The sequence below is a fragment of the Cupressus sempervirens genome, chromosome 9 (assembly GCF_028749045.1).
Source record: "Cupressus sempervirens isolate cs-2001-9-10 chromosome 9, ASM2874904v1, whole genome shotgun sequence".
Taxonomy (NCBI): domain Eukaryota; kingdom Viridiplantae; phylum Streptophyta; class Pinopsida; order Cupressales; family Cupressaceae; genus Cupressus; species Cupressus sempervirens.
The window spans coordinates 263,157,513-263,176,635 of record NC_143126.1 but is presented as its reverse complement, the minus strand read 5'-3'; the positions used below and the strand labels follow the sequence as shown (position 1 = coordinate 263,176,635).

At 33.7% G+C, this 19,123-nt stretch overlaps 1 protein-coding gene and 1 pseudogene across 1 annotated transcript; both read left to right on the top strand.

Moving 5' to 3' along the window:
* The first annotated feature begins 2,528 nt into the window (after nt 1-2,528).
* On the top strand, nt 2,529-4,067 carry LOC149538461 (jasmonoyl--L-amino acid synthetase JAR4 pseudogene; annotated as a pseudogene).
* Nucleotides 4,068-5,302: 1,235 nt separating this feature from the next.
* On the top strand, nt 5,303-7,406 carry LOC149538460 (serine/threonine-protein kinase D6PK-like). Its single transcript, XM_089799793.1, has 2 exons — nt 5,303-5,727; nt 6,758-7,406. Exons 1-2 carry the CDS (start codon nt 5,303-5,305, stop codon nt 7,404-7,406), a joined length of 1,074 nt encoding a protein of 357 aa, XP_089655919.1.
* The last annotated feature ends 11,717 nt before the right edge of the window (nt 7,407-19,123 follow it).

The following is a 19,123-nucleotide window of genomic DNA, read 5'->3' as shown; positions in this document are numbered from 1 at the left end:
TGAATGAGATTCAAAGAGATTTCCCCTATTTTTGTCAAGGTAGTTTTTAGATGCTTTCAAAGCCCATGTCTAGTTTTTGGCTAAGACTTGGTATTGTTGATGTTTCTCTCATTTATTTTTATCTGTGCACCACCTTACAAGATAGGATTTTGGAAGTGAAGGTTTGGGGGTTCTTTTAAAAGAAACCTCAAGATTGCAGAAGCCTTATAAACCTTGTCTTTGTTGGTCGTTTTCGATGTCCTTGTTTTTGGTCTGCTCCATTGCTCACTATTTTGTGATTCATTACTTTTCTCTTTGTAAAAGAAATCAAGCCCCTTTCAATCCCTACCAACCTTATAAAAAGCATTACATGTATACTAAGTGATATCATTAAACTTCTTGATTGTTCATTATGAGTTACTATAAAATTCTAATACAATATCTAATATGAAACTTTCAAATAAGTCTCAAACTTATAGTGAATGTTACTATGGAATAAAAAATCTACACATAACAATTCCATCAAAAGGAATTTGAAGTCTTGACTGAGGTTCTTGTGTTTTCACATTTATGGTACAATAAATTCTATCATCATTCCCACAAAAGTTGGCTCTATGTGCTAAGATGAAATATTTTATCATTATCAATACCTTAGACCAATTTCAAGTGAATTTAGTTGATCCTTAGCTCACATTCATGATGACCTTTATTTATACAACTTGTCAGTATTTGGAGTTTTCTAATGAATGCCAAAACTATACTATAAATCCTATCCTTTTTATGCCCTTATTTAATCATGAAAAATATTCCTATGGGTACTTTTCACCTCAAATACCTTAAAACTCACTAGGATATTCAATTCCTTTCTTACCAAAAGTTTACAATAAATAAAACCCCTAAGTTTTCCTTAGGTACTCATTTTATGGTCTTCTTGATTGGTATACTAATGATCAATAGTTATTTATGGATGTGAAAATAAAATGTATTTTTATATATATTTATTAATAAAATGGATTTGAAATTGATAAATTTTATTGTTTTATAATATATATGATGATCCTTTTAGAATAGTAGGGCCCCACTTTACATCCTAGATAAATACTCCTTACCACTCCTAACATTCCTCCTATATATGTTGTGATTCCACCTCCCAAATTCTAAAAAGGACAAAGAGAAACCATTTTTGGAATTTTCATTAGGGTTAAAATTAATTTGATTGATGAACATTATCTCCACCCTTCTTTTTCTAACTCTAGTATGATTCTATATGCTTTTTTTTGGACTATTCTCTCTTGTTTGTTCTCTATTGGTGCCTGATAAGAAGTCTAAAATTACTCTTGCCAAGTAATTACAAATTTTTTCCTTAGAAATATATGATTGTGTATATATCTTTATCTTAGCAAAGTTATTGAATCAATATCTGTAAAGTTTTTTTTCCTAAGAAATAGATACTCTCGGCTATTGAAGCAACATAGGAAAATATCCAAAATTAGTTGTAAGGTAATCATTTGCATCAAACTCATTTCCTTAATTTAGATCAATCTATAATTGTATAAATCTCTACTATTAGCATGAGACTTAAGTAAACAAGTAGGGAAATCATCATCTTTAATGCATTCAATTAATAGAAACTTTACTTTATAATGAAAAAACTAATAAATTAATATTCCATCAATTTAAAAACTTTTTCTATTTCCAAAAACTTAAATTTAAATATGAATCTAAACTAACATTCCTAAACTTATTATTATTTTTATTTTCATTTAATCAAAATTTAAATATGTTGCTCAGTTATAAAATTCTTTCAATTTTATAAGCCGTTGTTAATTTTAAAACTTGCCTGGTTTTAAACCTTAAATGGATCATTCTATCTGTGAAATTTGTGAGTCTTTGAGCCTCCACATCTCTGGCTCGTTCCCAGCTCCGCGCAGCATTTGAAATTTTTAAAATCCAACTTCTGAGCCTCCAGATATAAAAGGTTAATGATTGTCGCCCAAACACGTGTTTCTTAACCTTTAACTTCTCAATAGGTTAATGTTAACCACTAAAAATACGTTTTTCTTAACCTCTCCAATAGGTTAATGATAGCGTTTAAAAATACGTTTTTCCTAACCATTAACCTCTCAAAAGGTTAATGATAACCCCCAAAAATATATTTTTCTTAACCTCTCTGAGACAATCATTAACCTTCTTTGTTTAGCTGATTGAGGTTAAGAACTGGAAGAAAGATCATCTAAAAGACAAGTGTAGATATTATGCCTGGTTAATCTTAAGGTGGAGGAAACAGAAAAGGATGGCTGGAAAATAGTTGTGTTCACAAATGCTTTCGAAATACTCAGAGATTTTGGTGTTGGGAGTGAAAATTTTCAAATATGTTTACCAACACTTTGGAAGATTTGTACAATCTTCTTGACTTTAAATAAGAATTGGAGAAACATGAACACAACATGCAGAGTCTCTTTGATTCACTATAAAGCGGTCTTAAATGTTTTAAGTCTGCACCGAGGAAGATTGCACAAAGGAAGAGCAGAAGGAATTTGAGGCCGAAAATGGCGAATGCAAATCTAAATGAGAATGTGATTGAGGAATTCGAGGCAATAATGAGGGATGCAGAGTGCGTGCAGCGGGAGACGCTGAAGAAGATTCTGGAGCGTAACAGTGCGACAGAGTATTTGCGGAAATGGCGAGTAAATGGAAGCACAGATCCGGGGGAGTTCAAAGCACAAGTTCCTCTCGCCATTCACGCCGACCTCGAGCCCTACATTCTCCAAGTTTCCCGCGGAGATCAATCCCCCCTTCTTACTGCTCAGCCAATCTCTGCGTTCTCATTGAGCTCTGGGACTACTGACGGGAGGCTCAAATTCATCCCTCTTAATGAAGAATTGCTCTCAGGAATGGTGCAGGTCTTTCATATTTCTGCCGCCTATCGAGCTAGATTATTTCCAATCAGACCTGGGGGAAGAGTATTTGAACTCATTTACGGTAGCAAACAAATTCGCAGTGAAGGGAGGGCTTTGTAGCTTGCACTGTGACTTCACATATATTTGCTAGTGAACTTTATAAGATGTTTAGGGAGAGAAGCCAGATTTTTCCATGCAGTCCAGATGAGTTTGTATTTGGGAATGATCCTCAACAATCCTTGTATTGCCATCTACTATGTGCACTGCTATATTCAAATGAGGTAGAATATTTCTGATCAATTTTTTTTTTTTTTTTTTTTTTTTCTTACTCCATAGTGGATGCTCTGCGGACACTCAAGCAAGTCTGGCAAGAACTTTGTTCTGATATCAAGGAAGTGAGACTTAATGAACGAATCACAGTGCCTTCTATGAGAGGGGCCGTTTCAAAATTGCTTAAACCAAATCCAGCTTTAGCAAGTCACATCTACAAAAAAATGTAAAGACATGGAAAATTGGCATGGAATCATCCCACGGCTTTGGCCTAGTATCAAGTATATCCATTGTGTCACTACTGGTGCCATGGAACCATGCCTAAGAAAATTGAGACATTATGCAAGCGATCTTCCATTGATGAGTTGAGATTACGGTGCCACTGAAGGTGGATTTGCAGCCAATGTGAATCCCACATTCCCACCAGAGAATGCAAATTTCACGGTGGTACCCAAACTTGCATATTTTGAATTCATTCCACTCCATCTACATCATGAGAATGGGAAAATGGTTCAAAATGTAGCTAATGCCCACCATACTCAATTTGAAACTGTGGGTCTGACAGAACTAAAAGTCGGGCAGGATTATGAGGTGGTGGTCACAACATGTGCTGGACTTTACAGGTACAGGGTCGGTGATGTTGTCAGAGTGACTGGATTTTACAATTCTACTCCACAATTGTCATACATGTACTGAAAGAACCTCCTCCTCACATTAAACATCAACAAGATCACAGAAAAAGATTTACAGATAGCAGTTGAGAAGGCTACCAGACTAGTGAGGGAAGAAAATGTGGAGCTGGTTGACTTCACAAGCTATGCAGATAAGTCAACTGAACCAGGTCACTATGCAATATTTTAGGAGCTCAGTGAAAAAGTAGAAGGTGTGAGGTCAAAGTATCAAGTCATTCAAGGTTAATTTTGTAGAGGTTAATTAACCTCACCCAAATCACGTATTTGGGAGGTAGTTATTAACCACAGAAGGGTAGTTATTAACCTCTTTGTCTATATAAGGGCTCTTTTGGGCTTTGTAAAGGGGGGGACTTTTTGGGGTTGGAAAAATAAGGGAACACTATGCTGAAATTTTGATCTAGGGATAAATTTTGGAAAGTATGTACACTTTTTATCTCTGAATTGAAAAATCTCTATTGTTTTTCTTGGTGCAAGGAAATGAAATGAGATTTACTTTGGGTTTCTTATTTTAAAATCCAAATTGTTATACGTTGTAGTGGACATTCTCATGGTTCTATGCGAATGTTTACAGACGATAATGAATGTGCTTAATAACATTGGTTGCTTTCAAGCGTAGTTCTTGGACACCACCGTTATCGATCTTGCTAACCACAGAGGGTTGTGAGGGCGTGTGGTGCATTCGTCTTCCATGACTCTCTCCTAGAACTTTAGAGTTTGAATTCTTTATTTGAAAATCTATTAAAAATTATATCATACGAGGGAGCTGCCCCTCAAAACGCAGAGGAAGGTCGGATATAAAGGGCCTATCCAACTGTTGTGAACGATTTGCCGCATACACTCCATTGGGCAAATTCTTCTGTGACAAATCTGTTTACCAACAAAATACATTTACTTATCTTAAAAAATCAAAATACTATCCATCATTTCCCCTTAAACCACATTTTATGAGAAATTAATATTACACTAATTTATTCTCATTTACTAGTAATTTGCTCCTCTTAAATTGAATTTTATATGTTAGTCCCATGGAATATATGCTCCACTTAAAACAGATTTACAATTAATTGTCCAAGGGCCATGTGAAATCAAATTTACAACTAATTTTTTCTCATTTACTATAATTTATTCATCTTTAACTAAATTTTATATTTGTCAGCCCTATCAAATTAGGCAAGACATATCTCCCACAAAACACTTTTACGGTAAAACAAATTTACAATTAATTGTCAAAAGGCCCTTGACATATTGATGAATTAAAGGTTCACAAAGAGCTCACAAACAAACTGTCCGTCGGCTCTCATTTGATAAACTTTATTTTCTTGATAAGCATATAAAATTATAACTCTATTCACATTCATATTCAGGTAGCCTTGTTTCTCAAATTCTAAGTACCTGCTTGCATAAAGCACTACCACCTTGGCAAAGATCTCCAAACGTCAAAGTAAGAGGCCTCATAGAAAAATGGAAGAGGTAAGTGGCAACGTTGTTAGGAAATCTGGGCGTGGTGATTTATTAAGAACAAGGGCAATCCGTAGAGCCAGTGATGCAGATCATAGGCTGAGGCTCAGCCAATTCAAGATTCTCGAGGAGATAGGCCGCCATGGCATGGGAACACATCACCTTGCACAACTACGGGGCACCCAAATTTACTACTCCATGAAAATCATGGACAAGAATCTGCTTGAAAGCCAAGGAAAATTGAAGAACGCCATGAATGAAAAGGAAATCCTTCAAGTTCTTGATCATCCATTTGTGCAGCCTTTGTATTGTTTTTTTGAGACTGAAAAGTCTCTTTATTCAGTTACGGACTATTGCCCTGGTGGAATGAATCTCGGCCGCCTTAGGAAAGTGTACCCAGGGAATGTTTTTCCTGAAGACATTGCAAAGTAAGCGAGCTTTCATGTTTTGTTTACTTCATATATAGGAAGCAGTTTTATTAATTTTAGGGTTTTGTCGAATTTTTAAGCCTGAGGGGTATTCACTTAGTCAAATTCATTTTAAGCCTCATTCCTTTTAGATGTCGGAGCCACTTGATCTTTGATAAATTCTTTATGATTCTTTCAACTTTATCATAGACCAAGAACCTTTTGACTATTAATTTATTTTTAGACCCTCTGAACCTTCACCTTTAATCTTTGATCGTCTTCTTCCCTCTAGAAACTCCACTAGAGGGAAGAAGATGACCTTGACTTACTGTATATGTTAAGTGGGAGTGTTCTCTGGCTGGTTCCTTTTATTGTTCCTGCAGAAATTCCATGCTTTCTATTTTGCCACTGAATATACAATCCAAACTTCAGACTCCTTATTGTTAATGCCACTGTCAGGCTGTTTTCTAAACGTGCACACTTTCATCCATTACCATACATAATTATTGGCTTTTATTTTATTTTAGTTTTAATTGTTACCACCAGAACTTTGAATGAGTTTAATATTTCCCACCACAGCATCAATCTCCTTGTGAAGACTAGTGTTCCATGTTCACATTGAACCAAAAGGTCCAGATGAACCATTTATTCTGTCTATTGTGGTTGAAAAGCCAAAAATTTAGGGATATCTTTCAAAGGCAATCACATTTATTTAATCCAACGTTGTTTCCATGTACCTCTGCTATCTTATTGTATGGCAAGCCTATTATCTTGAAGGTAGTTTCCATCCATAGAATTATTTAATCTTCTTTAGAGTATACAGATTGCAAACACATCCTTATAAAGTATAATTAATGACAATGCAAAATCATATTGTTTAATAAACTACTAACAATCTCTTCCATACACTTTTAGACCTTTTAGGGTTTCCGTAGATTTAGGCCTTAGTTTTTTAATGAGAAAAAGGAGTTATTAAGGCCTTAGCTGCATTTTAGATCTTGGATATATTTAAGGTTTATCTTCTTTTGCTTTTTCCTGTTGTTATTATCAGGTTCTATGCAGCAGAAGTGCTTATAGCTCTGGAATATCTGCACCAAGTTGAAGGAGTAGTTTACAGAGATCTGAAACCAGAAAACGTTTTCATAAGATCAGATGGACATATCATGTTGATGGATTTCTCCTCATCTGTTTTGTGTTCTTTGGACGCTCACCTGGTCAGAGATATCACTTCTTCTTCCTCAAATTACACGGGCGTCCAGAAGTTTCTTAGATGTTTGCCATTCTTACCTGCAAAAATATGTAACCGCATATGCAGGAGAAAAAGCTCGGTGGATTACAGGAGAAAGAGTGTGGTGGAATTTGTTGCGGAGCCCAGAATCAAAGGAGATGATCTTATTGGAAGTGCTATGGATTTGTGGACTTTTGGGTTGTTTTTGTATGAGTTGTTGTTTGGAGAGATGCCGTTGAATATTGGGCAGAATGAATGCAGGTACCTCCATTACAATGCAGAGAAAGAGAAGTTGAAGTTCCCAAGAAGTCATTGTGTGAGCGAGGAAGCAGTGGATTTGATCAAGATATTACTGGAGCCTTCTAGCAAGGAAACGCGTGAGACGAAGAACGTCAAGAAGCATCCCTTCTTTCAGACTATTTCTTGGAACCGCATTTTATCAGTTACTCCTCCGTTTCTGCCACCCCAGTGAAGACATGGATGATCAGTTGCTATCATCTCCATTTATATTCTAGCTTTGATTTTATGTTGCTTGTTTCCATTTGTGGAACTAAAATCCATATGCTTGTATTTATGTCTACATGTTATGGGACATAATTTTTTTAAGTACCCAAGTTATTATATATAGATTTAGTGCAACAATCACTGGTATATCCAATGTATGCTTTTAATTAAAGGTATGTGGTTTAGTATTAAAGCTAAATGCATTTAGATGGTGAACCCTGGTGTGTTCAGTTTTTTTTTTTTAAACGCAAAATTGCATGGGTAATGTTAATATAAACTAGTGACCAATTTAGTTGTGTAGCTATTTATAGTTTCAATTTTATATGTATATTGATTATATAATTTATAAAGTCATTGATATGAAAGGATTATTGTTATCGTAAAGTTTTATATAATATAAAAGGTAAGGTGAATAAATATGATAATACATTTATAATATTTAATATAGAGTCTTTTGAGAGGAATGTTCAAAGCAATTGATTTATTAGAAAATGATTAATAAATTTTTCTACATTATATATAAATTTTCAATTAATTAATTTAATTCTAATATACTTTCAATATATTTATAAAAGATTATATTATTGATTATATTATAATAATGTATAGTTTTAATAGTTATCTCTATGAATTTTCAAAACTATTGTAAAAATCTATAAGCAAAACAAGAAAGTGTTAAAATAGAACTTTAAAGTACTTTTGAATAAATAGATAATAGAGAGACAATATGGTCATATAATATAGATACTTGTGCTGAAAATTAGGGATAAGAGAAAACAATTCAAATATTTTATTAAAAATCATATCTTACAAATTCACAACTATACAAATATTAAGTAAAATGAATTCTAATTGGTACAGAAGAGCTATTTAATAAATAGTTAATAAGAGTAATCCAAAACATGTCGGCAATAGTAATTAGCCTATCGCAAGTACTAATAACATTGTAGAGAATCTAAGTTTCTCTCAAAATCTTATAGAATTGAACTTTTAAAAAACTTCTTAATTATTTATATGAAAAGAGTTGAAATTGTAAAATATGTAATGTGTATTAATGTAATTATGTAACTTGCATTACCAATAAAAACCAATGTTATTTTAATGAGAAATTTTTTAATATCTATAATATCTTATTCATTTATTCAATAGAAATTTATTTATTTTCTATAATAAAAAATTTATCATATTCAAATATACATAAATTATAACATTGTAAAAGAGATATCAAAAATGTAAACAATAAATTATTCTACTAATTTTTAAAAAGAATTAAAAAAATAGTTTGATTTCTTTAATTAATTTTTTTAAATTTTTAATGAGAATTTTAAATGTGTTTAAATATTTTTAAAATATTTCAATGGAAGATATATAAAAAAATATTATGACAATAGTTTATTATTCAATAAAATAATAAAAATTTAACAATATACTTCTTTAAAAAATTATAACTTTATTCATATTAATTAACTAATTTAAATTTAAATTATAATAATATTATTATTATTATTATTTTAACTTCTTCTTTTTTTTTTAAATCGGTAAACGGTCAAGGCCTTGATCTATATTATTAATTTAAAAGCAATTACAAAGCATATCTCTGTTCAAACTGGCACTGGTAGGAAAGAATGGAGAGGAAAACCTCCAGTCTTGACCGGGACAAATGTCCTAAATTATTACAACTTTAAAAGGGGCATACCCCAGTGAAATTGTTTCCCTAATAATTACATGTAATCTGGGGGATAACCCTGATAATTTACAACTTAAGAAATCCATAATTTCTGTCGAGTGATGTTAGGATAGCGATCAAGGGATTGATTATAATCTCTCATTTTACTTCCTACATTCAACCATTTTTTATGCTAGATATTCGAACAAAGGGTTAGTCGTTAATGAGAAAAAGAAAAACACATAGATACCTATTAACATAAAGAGCTAATCATGTACACTGACTGAAAATAGTTAAGAAGGAAAAAAGAGAAACAAAGGCAGCGAACTAAACTACAAGAAGAGGAATAGCAGTTAACTCTACTAGATGACCACTATGAAATAATCTGAATGTATTCATAATCATCAACAATATGAGCCAAATTCCACATCATAAAAAAGTTTAAGAAAGGAGTCCCGAGCCATGATTGCTTTACTAAAATCATTACTAAACTCAAAGAAAAATCCTGACTTAACCAACTATAACAGAGAAGAGCCTTTTCTATGAGATTGCCCAGCTATAGCTTATAGAGGAGGTTTTCTTAAAGGATTAATTAATTAATAGATTTAAAGGGCCCATAATGAGAGGCTACATGCTAACCAATCATTACTAGAGTTAGAACTAGTGGCCAAAGTGAGGAGAAAGGCTTATCAAACAGATCAGTCGAGCAAATTCGGCCAGCTTAAAATTAGTCTTAATTGGGAAACAGAGTTCGACCCATATTGCAGATTTACTACTTACTACTAAATTACATAGAATTCCAAGCAATGATACTACACCCAGAATGCAAATTCAAAGAATTCTCTAAGGATGGAAATCGATACTTAATTTCGAGGAAGCTAAAAAATTACCAAGTACTAGATCTATGTAATCTCTAAATACAAATCACCATTTGATTCATGATATCCTCATAAGAATTGTCACGAACTATAGCTAAATCTAAAGCTGATATTAAACATTTATTAAAGCTCTGAGTGTATAATTTCTAAGAATTTCATGGATTATTCGTACCATAGAATATCGCATATTGTAGGTGCACTTTCAGTACACCATTATTTTTTTTAAGAACTTTTAAAGTTGCCTCCCATAAAGAATTTTCCAAAAATTGTTCCCAGTATGCTTAATAAAGTTTCTATGAAGGATTGAATTATTTTTGGGTCCAGATATAAAAATGTGGAAGCAAATAGAAGCCAAAGTTCATTTTTCCACCATGGAGAAGCACTTTTCTAATTTTTCTCAATGGAGAAGTCAACTTGGGATTTTCCACCAAAGGAAAAATGAAGTGTAGTGGAAAACTCATTTTCTACTGCGACTTTCGTAGCACTTTTCTAATTTTCCACAATGGAGAAGCCAACTTGGGATTTTCCACCAAAAGAAAAATGTGCAATGGAAAACTCATTTTCCACTGCACCTTTCGCAGTCATTTTCTAATTTTCTATGGAGAAGCACTTTTTTGATTTTTCGGCAAAAAGAAAAATGCATAGCGAAAAATTCATTTTCCACTACAACTTTCGCAGGCAAAGTCTAATTTTTCACATGAGGAGAGAAAAGGCAAATCTCAATCCAAGATGAAGGTATATGGGGTATAGCATCAAGATTACTCCAGAAAAATAATTTGTGAATCAATCTACATCAAAATTGTGCCCACTACATGAAAATGGAAAATTCATTTTCCACTACGACTTTCGCAGTCAAAGTTGAATTTTCCACCAAAGGGAGAAAACAAAAGTCAGATTTCCACTATAAGAATTCCAGAGAATTTCTCCCAAATTTTAGCAGAGAATTAACATTGTAAGCATTGAAGATAACATTGTTGCAGATTGAAGACATGGATTATAGAGCATTGAAAGAACAATGGCTGGAAATTTTATTTTATTAATTCTGATTTTGTAGCAGTCATATAGAGCAGAATTCAAAAATTCATAGCTTTTTACTCATTGATTATTTTTCCGATCGCTCCAGTCAGGATGAAGATAACTAAGTTTGGAAAAACATATCCAAAAATGAGCACAATCCAACGGTGGAATAAAAAGATATGCCCTACAAAAAATGGCTCATTTTTACTTGGCAGAACTATTTATTTTGCTATCCACTCAATGAAGGAAAGATTTTGATATTGATTTAACATATTTAAATGTCATTTGTTAACATATGATTTAAATATATTAATATCTATCATTATTAACTTTAAAAGTTAATAAGCATATCAGTTTTCAAAAGAAAAAATATGAGAAGTTGAAGAGACAAGATCAGTTACAGAATTGAAAAGTCACTGGAAGAAACCAAACAGTTGTTGGAGAATGTATTTATTGTAAAACCTTTTCCATTGAGAGGGACTTCTTTTCTGCAAGAGTAGGTATTGCTAGAGTAGAGGGAAGACAGTAGTTTATTTTATGCATTTCATTTCATGCATTGATTTCTGTAATAGATTTGGCCAGAGTTGCAGGCAAATAAAAATCAGAGCATTGTATTTGTTGTGTTCAAAACAAAGAAGAGTTTTGCTTCAAATCAGAGAATTTGAGTATTATTTTCTGAATATATTCAATCAGAGTATTGTTGTGTTTATTTTTGGACATTATCTTGCATCTTGTGTCAAATAATGAATGTGTTGTAGATCAGAGTATTTGCACGTATTCCTATTACATAAATTTGAATATTAAATCTTCATTTCTTCATTGCATTCACATAATTTGCATCCATATTGCATTACCAGTATCAAGAAGTCATAGGAATTGTGGGTTCTTGGCATTGGATAGGTTTAGAAACTAAAATCTGCCTAAGTTAGTTCTGTCTAGAGCTGGCTTGGTTTTCCTCTTCCGTTCTTGGGTTAAGAACGTACTCAATTAGTTTAGGAACAAACAAATTTATTGAATATCATTGATAAGGGAGTTGTACCTTTCAATTCAAAAGAAATCTATCAATCTCATGATAGATTATCCAACTGTTGGTATCAAATTGTTTCTCACGGGTTCGAGCATGTAAGAGTTACATTGGAAAGAACAATCTGTTTACCAACAGATTTTTGGCGACTCTACTGGGGAAGCAGAAAAGAAGATTAGTGCTGAAGTTTTACTTCCTCAATTTATATTATTATCTCTACTTGAGATTGGCGACTCTATTTTGATTCTCATCACTTCTGGTTGAAGAGTCTAGTGCTTTCATTTTTGAAATTATTATTATCTCTACTTGCAGGAGATTGGCGACTCTGTTATTAAAAGACCATGCCCATTAAAGTTGTGAAAGGAAGAAGGCTAGATCCTTCTTTGATTGAACTTCATCAAACTCAAGATCCAGTCTTGCGTGATCTTTTTGATGCTTTTAGAGAAAGCATTACCCATGTAAGAAAAATGAATTTGAGCGTTGAAGAAGATCATGCACCAGTCCTTTTATGAAAAAGTTTTTGTGCCAGGTATCACAAATTAAAGGAGCTGGAAAAAAAATCAAAATTATTGCAGCATTATAGAGAAAGGGTGTTGCAGCTAAGAAAAGAATTGAAGGTAGATAATGATGAGATTGCAGAAGTTCTGCACCATCACATCTCATATAATTTTTCGATCCTGAGCAAACAAGAGGTTCAACCAAGAAAGAAAACTAGAAGAAAACCCACATTCAAAGAGATAGAAGCTGAAAGTGATTTCAATTTACAATTTCTTTGGACTGCGTTTAAACAAAGCATTGTTGAAGCTGAAAAGAAGAGATTAAGTCTCTCCAAAGATCATCAATCCACTATGTTGTTAAGGTGTGTATACCAGCGGTACTTTAATGTCCAAGACCAAAGAAGGGGGAGTTCTATTTCAGAAAGAGTGCTTGAAGAAAAACCAGTAAATCAAGAACCAATGTCAGTTAATTGTTCAGTTCTTGGAGAACAAGAAATACCCCAACTTCCAAAGTCACAAATTTCAATGGGCAAAGACACTCTTGATAGCAGCTGGAAAATGGTAAGTGAAATAGAAAATGAGGATTTGTCTATGGTTTCTTTTGTTCTTGAGGTTACAAGTTTCAGATTTGATGAAAATGATGATCATCTTTTACATAAAGTTTCTTTTGAAAATCATCCTTTGGTTTGTACACAAGCGGAATATGAAACTTTTAAGTTTGAAGAAGATGATATTAAAAATGATTTTCGATCTTCACAAGTTTATGATGATCCTATATTAGAATCATTTTCTTTTTATGAAAGGAAAAAGTTAAACTTTCCCAACAAACTATGTATCGATGGAAAGGCTGGATCATGTTTCAATGATTATCAAATTAAGTTTAAAATTTTAGTTGAAGAAAAGGGTGTAAGAACGGATTTTGTACAAAGATCTTCAGTACCTTGCAATGTGTTGCAGCATCATGAAGATGATGAAGAGCCAGATTATATTTTTCTTTGTCATGAAATAGAAGCTAATCGAGTCTTTGTGCCTGCCAAATGTAAGTCTTCTTCTACAACTGATTCAAGTATTGAAGTTTTGAATTTGGATACGAAGTTTTCAAACTTGATAGCTACTAGAAAGGATGAAGTTACTTCAATCCAGATTGACCCTATGTGTGATAAAGAATCATTTTACTTCAGCCTGGATTTGAAATCTAAAAGTTCTATTCAAACTGACTGTGATAAAGGTGCATATGATGGAACATCATTTTCAGAACCATTTGAGTATCCTAAATTTTTCAATATTGTTTTAGATGTTGGAATCTCTATTAAAAATGATGTTGTAGAAAGAGATGAAGGTGAGTGTGTTCCTGTACCAGATTCAAAATCTTTATACCTTTCCTCCTCACATAAAATGATTAATGGTGCAAGAAGTAATGTGCAGGAAGGCACAGATGAATCAAAAATATATGATGAAGGATGGTTGTTTGGAAGAGATTTCTGGGCCACATATTTTCAGCATACCTCTGGGCTCAGTTTTGATTATGATGAAGTTGCCAAGGGGAAATGTTTTTGGTTTAACTTGCTCAAGCATAATTCTCTTTTCCAAAAAGGTTCATACTTCTCCCTTCTGGTTAATGGCCATGTGTGAGTTTCTTCCTGCTTGCTCTTTTTTTGGTGAGGTCTCCTCACCTGTATTTTTTAAATAAGCTTTTGTTTCCATAGTTTTGGTGTGCATAGCTTAGTGTTCCTTGCTTTCTTAGTTTTGGTTTTCCCTTACTCCCCTCTGCCCTCCTGGCAAGCAATTCTTTGTGCTTAGACTCTGTAACCCAATGGATAGGCACTTGTCTTTTGCTACAGATTCTGGATTCTTTATGCACTTTGTAGCACATAATCCCCATTCAGAGCCAGTTGTAGGTGCACTTTCAGTACACCATTTTTTTTTTAAAAAAATTTAAAGTTGCCTCCCATAAAGAATTTTCCAAAAATTGTTCCCGGTATGCTTAACAAAGTTTCTATGAAGGATTGAATTATTTCTGGGTCTAGATATACAAATGTGGAAGCAAATAGAAGCCAAAGTTCATTTTTCCACCATGGAGAAGCACTTTTCCAATTTTCCTCAATGGAGAAGTCAACTTGGGATTTTCCACCAAAGAAAAAATGAAGTGTAGTGGAAAACTCATTTTCTACTGTGACTTTCGTAGCACTTTTCTAATTTTCCACCATGGAGAAGCACTTTTCTAATTTTCCATAATGGAGAAGCCAACTTGGGATTTTCCACCAAAGGAAAAATGTGTAATGGAAAACTCATTTTCCACTGCGCCTTTCGCAGTCATTTTCTAATTTTCTATGGAGAAGCACTTTTTTTATTTTTGGGCAAAAAGAAAAATGCATAGCGAAAAATTCATTTTCCACTACGACTTTCGCAGGCAAAGTTCAATTTTTCACATGAGGAGAGAAAAGGCAAATCTCAATCCAAGATGAAGGTATATGGGGTATAGCATCAAGATTACTCCAGAAAAATAATTTGTGAATCAATCTACATCAAAATTGTGCCCACTACATGAAAATGGAAAATTCATTTTCCACTACGACTTTCGCAATCAAAGTTGAATTTTCCACCAAAGGGAGAAGACAAAAGTCAGATTTCCGCTATAAGAATTCTAGAGAATTTCTCCCAAATTTTAGCAGAGAATTAACATTGTAAGCATTGAAGATAACATTGTTGCAGATTGAAGACATGGATTATAGAGCATTGAAAGAACAATGGCTGGAAATTTTATTTTATTAATTCTGATTTTGTAGCAGTCATATAGAGAAAAATTCAAAAATTCATAGCTTTTTACTCATTGATTATTTTTTCGATCGCTCCGGTCAGGATGAAGATAACTAAGTTTGAAAGAACATATCCAAAAATGAGCTCAATCCAACGGTGGAATAAAAAGATATGCCCCACGAAAAATGGCTCATTTTTACTTGGCAAAACTATTTATTTTGCTATCCACTCAATGAAGGAAAGATTTTGATATTGATTTAACATATTTAAATGTCAATTGTTAACATATAATTTAAATATGTTAATATCTATCATTATTAACTTTAAAAGTTAATAAGCATATCATTTTTCAAAAGGAAAAATATGAGAAGTTGAAGAGACAAGATCAGTTACAGAATTGAAAAGTCACTGGAAGAAACCAAACAGTTGCTGGAGAATGTATTTATTGTAAAACCTTTTCCACTGAGAGGGGCTTCTTTTCTGCAAGAGTAGGTATTGCTAGAGTAGAGGGAAGACAGTAGTTTATTTTATGCATTTCATTTCATGCATTGATTTCTGTAATAGATTTGGCCAGAGTTGCAGGCAAATAAAAATCAGAGCATTGTATTTGTTGTGTTCAAAACAAAGAAGAGTTTTGCTTCAAATCAGAGAATTTGAGTATTATTTTCTGAATATATTCAATCAGAGTATTGTTGTGTTCAGTTTTGGACATTATCTTGCATCTTGTGTCAAATAATGAATGTGTTGTAGATCATAGTATTTGCACGTATTCCTATTGCATAAATTTGAATATTAAATCTTCATTTCTTCATTGCATTCACATAATTTGCATCCATATTGCATTACCGGTATCAAGAAGTCATAGGAATTGTGGGTTCTTGGCATTGGATAGGTTTAGGAACTAAAATCTGCCTGAGTTAGTTCTGTCTAGAGCTGGCTTGGTTTTCCTCTTCCGTTCTTGAGTTAAGAATGTACTCAATTAGTTTAGGAACAAACAAATTCATTGAATATCATTGATAAGGGAGTTGTACCTTTCAATTCAGAGGAAATCTATCAATCTCATGATAGATTATCCAACTGTTGGTATCAAATTATTTCTCACAGGTTCGGGCATGTAAGAGTTACATTGGAAAGAACAGTCTATTTACCAACACATATACAGCTGAGAAAGCTATTAACTAAATAGAAACAGAGAACATTGGGCCTCACAGTGCCCTATATTAACTTGAATCACAAGTAAGGAATTAAATCCATCTCTATTTAGATAGGATCCTAAAAGCATTTTAAGATTAATAAATACGCAAAACTTCATCTAATTAACCTTATATCATATTTCATAATGTATTATCACATCATTTGCAGCAAAGAACTTATCACCAATTTACAAACCCACATTTTATATGTAACATACTGATTTACAGACTAAACATTTCTGCTAAAAATCGAAGGACACTCAACTAAGCTATGTTAAGTGTAATAACAAAATCGCTGTCATACTACATGTTAAAGATATCTATAGAGCTAAATTTAACCAAAAAAACTTGAATCTAACTAATCGGGCCCTTTCCTTCCTTCCAAAAAATAATGATCACATCTGCCATGTCATTTGGATGCTCCACTCGAAAATTGGGAGGAAACACATAATCATGCTTCACCCTACTTGATTTCTCTGCATTTGGGGTACTGAATATGAGATCATCTAGATTGTCGAAAGACACCCCCGGCTTGATATAGGCATTGAATCGGTGAAGATAGTCAAGGAGCCAATCTTTTTTTTCTTCTAAAATGATCCCCCGCCAACAAAGGAGAAAATGTAGACTGGCCTCCATTTTGGGCCATTCTCTATAGAAGGCTAGGTTATCCCGAATGGTCAGGGACTAACGGCGAGGAGCGGTAATTAAGTTCGGATGCCCTGCAAGAAGACTCATATACCTTTCTGGGAGGGGAATCCTCCATTTTTCATTGATGCTAAACACAGCTTCTTCCAGACCCTTTCTCCATGATGGGACAAATAGGTCACGACAAATCTTGACAATGTCATTCGCTTCTACTTTAGTTCTTACCAAGTATCTGATAAAGGACCCAATAACGTCACTATTGGTCCTCCAGGTATATTGATAGTCAAACACTTCCTCTCCTAGAGCTCTGCAGATAGCAAAATGCGTCATATCATCCCTCGGATATAATATACGGTTCCACCTTTCTGGTTTCACCAATCCACAAAATGTCATAGTTCGACTTTCATGGGTATGGAATAGATAAATGTTGGATTCCATGTTTAAACCGAGAAATTGGGGGTGGATATCTCAGAGGAGTTCTCTTATGGATATCGAAGGGAAACTTCTAGACACAAACTAGAGGGATACCTAAATGAAATAACCAAAGCTGGCCTAAGCTAAGTACTTAAGGCACAAAATATCATCTAAGAGGGAAATCATTAATCAAGATTGCAATCTTACTACAAATTGTGGATTACGAAATAATGATTTTGAAAGTACCTAAAACCTACAGACTATATACTTCACACACTCGAAAAGACTCATAAAATCTACCGAGAGAATAGTATTAAAGGACGATGATGCCAGAACTTCTTATTTAGTGAAGTCACTAAATAAGAAGATAACTATATCCTACTTGGACGATATAATTAAACTAAACATACTAAACAGTATACTTAGATTGATCAGTTATTAAAATGAGTTAGAGAATTATTATTAACGATGAGAGAGTTGACTCTGTCTGCTCCTAAATTTGCTAGTTTATCCACCAGTGTATTACCTTTCCTGAATATATGATAGATCCTATAATCTTCCATCTTATCCAAAAGGGAGAGAATCTCTTCTAAATGTGATTTTAGGACCCAGTTGGGGGTGGATCTTTTTCTAATAGTGTTTAGGATAATTTGACAGTCGCCTTCAATGATAACTTTGGATAAATTAAGCTTAAGGCATAACTGAATCCCTTGATGAAGGGCCTCTAGTTCTGCTGTGTTATTTGAGGTAGGTTGGATAGACATTTTTTTTTAGCTATCCGAGATCCTGCCTCATTGTTTATGATATAGCCAATACTAGCTACACTCGAGTTACCACGCACAGCTCTGTTGAAATTCAATTTGACCCATCCAAATGGCAGTGGCTCCCATTTGCAGATTTTCCTAGCCTCTATATTTTTCTTCATATAGATAAGAGGAGGGTTGATCAGGTTAGACCAGCGTTTCTTCATAAGGCCATCCCAATTTGAAAAGGAACCTTCTTCTAACCTTAATTTACTTAAGTGGGAGTTGACCAGTTGTACAATACTAGCTTCAATTTTGATCATGAGCTCTACCGGTTCAAGTTCCAAGCTCTGGAATATACGTCAATTCCTTTCTTTCCAAATTTCCCAAATAATGATAGAAGGGGAGATGTTCCATAGCTTACTATAGACACCCTTAACTATTTTCGTAGACCAACCAAAAAGTAGCTCAGTCAATGATTTTGGAAAAGGTGTAGACCAGCCCAGCATCCATCTAAGCCATTCCCAACAACTTTGAGAATAGGAGCAATTAAACAAAAGATGATCAGCATTTTCAATATTGCAGAGACATAGGGTACACCTGGAGGGACCCTAAAAACCAAGGATGTATAATCTATCCATAGTTAGGATCCTCTTTTGAATAGCTAGCCAAAGAAAGAAGTCAGCTTTTGGGAGACAAGAGGAATCCCAGCATAGTTGTGATGGGATATCCACAAACTCTATTTGCTGAGCTTTGACAATAGCCCTATAGCCATTGCTAACCGAATATTGCCCATCATTAGAAGCCGCCCAAATTAGATTATCCTCTCTGTTAGTTTGTTTAACTTTTCT

Coding starts and splice junctions, on each gene's coding strand:
- LOC149538460 (XM_089799793.1), top strand. CDS start 5,303: ATGGAAGAGGTAAGTGGCAACGTTGTTAGGAAATCTGGGCGTGGTGAT. Junction 5,728..6,757: donor TTTCCTGAAGACATTGCAAA/GTAAGCGAGCTT, acceptor TGTTATTATCAG/GTTCTATGCAGCAGAAGTGC.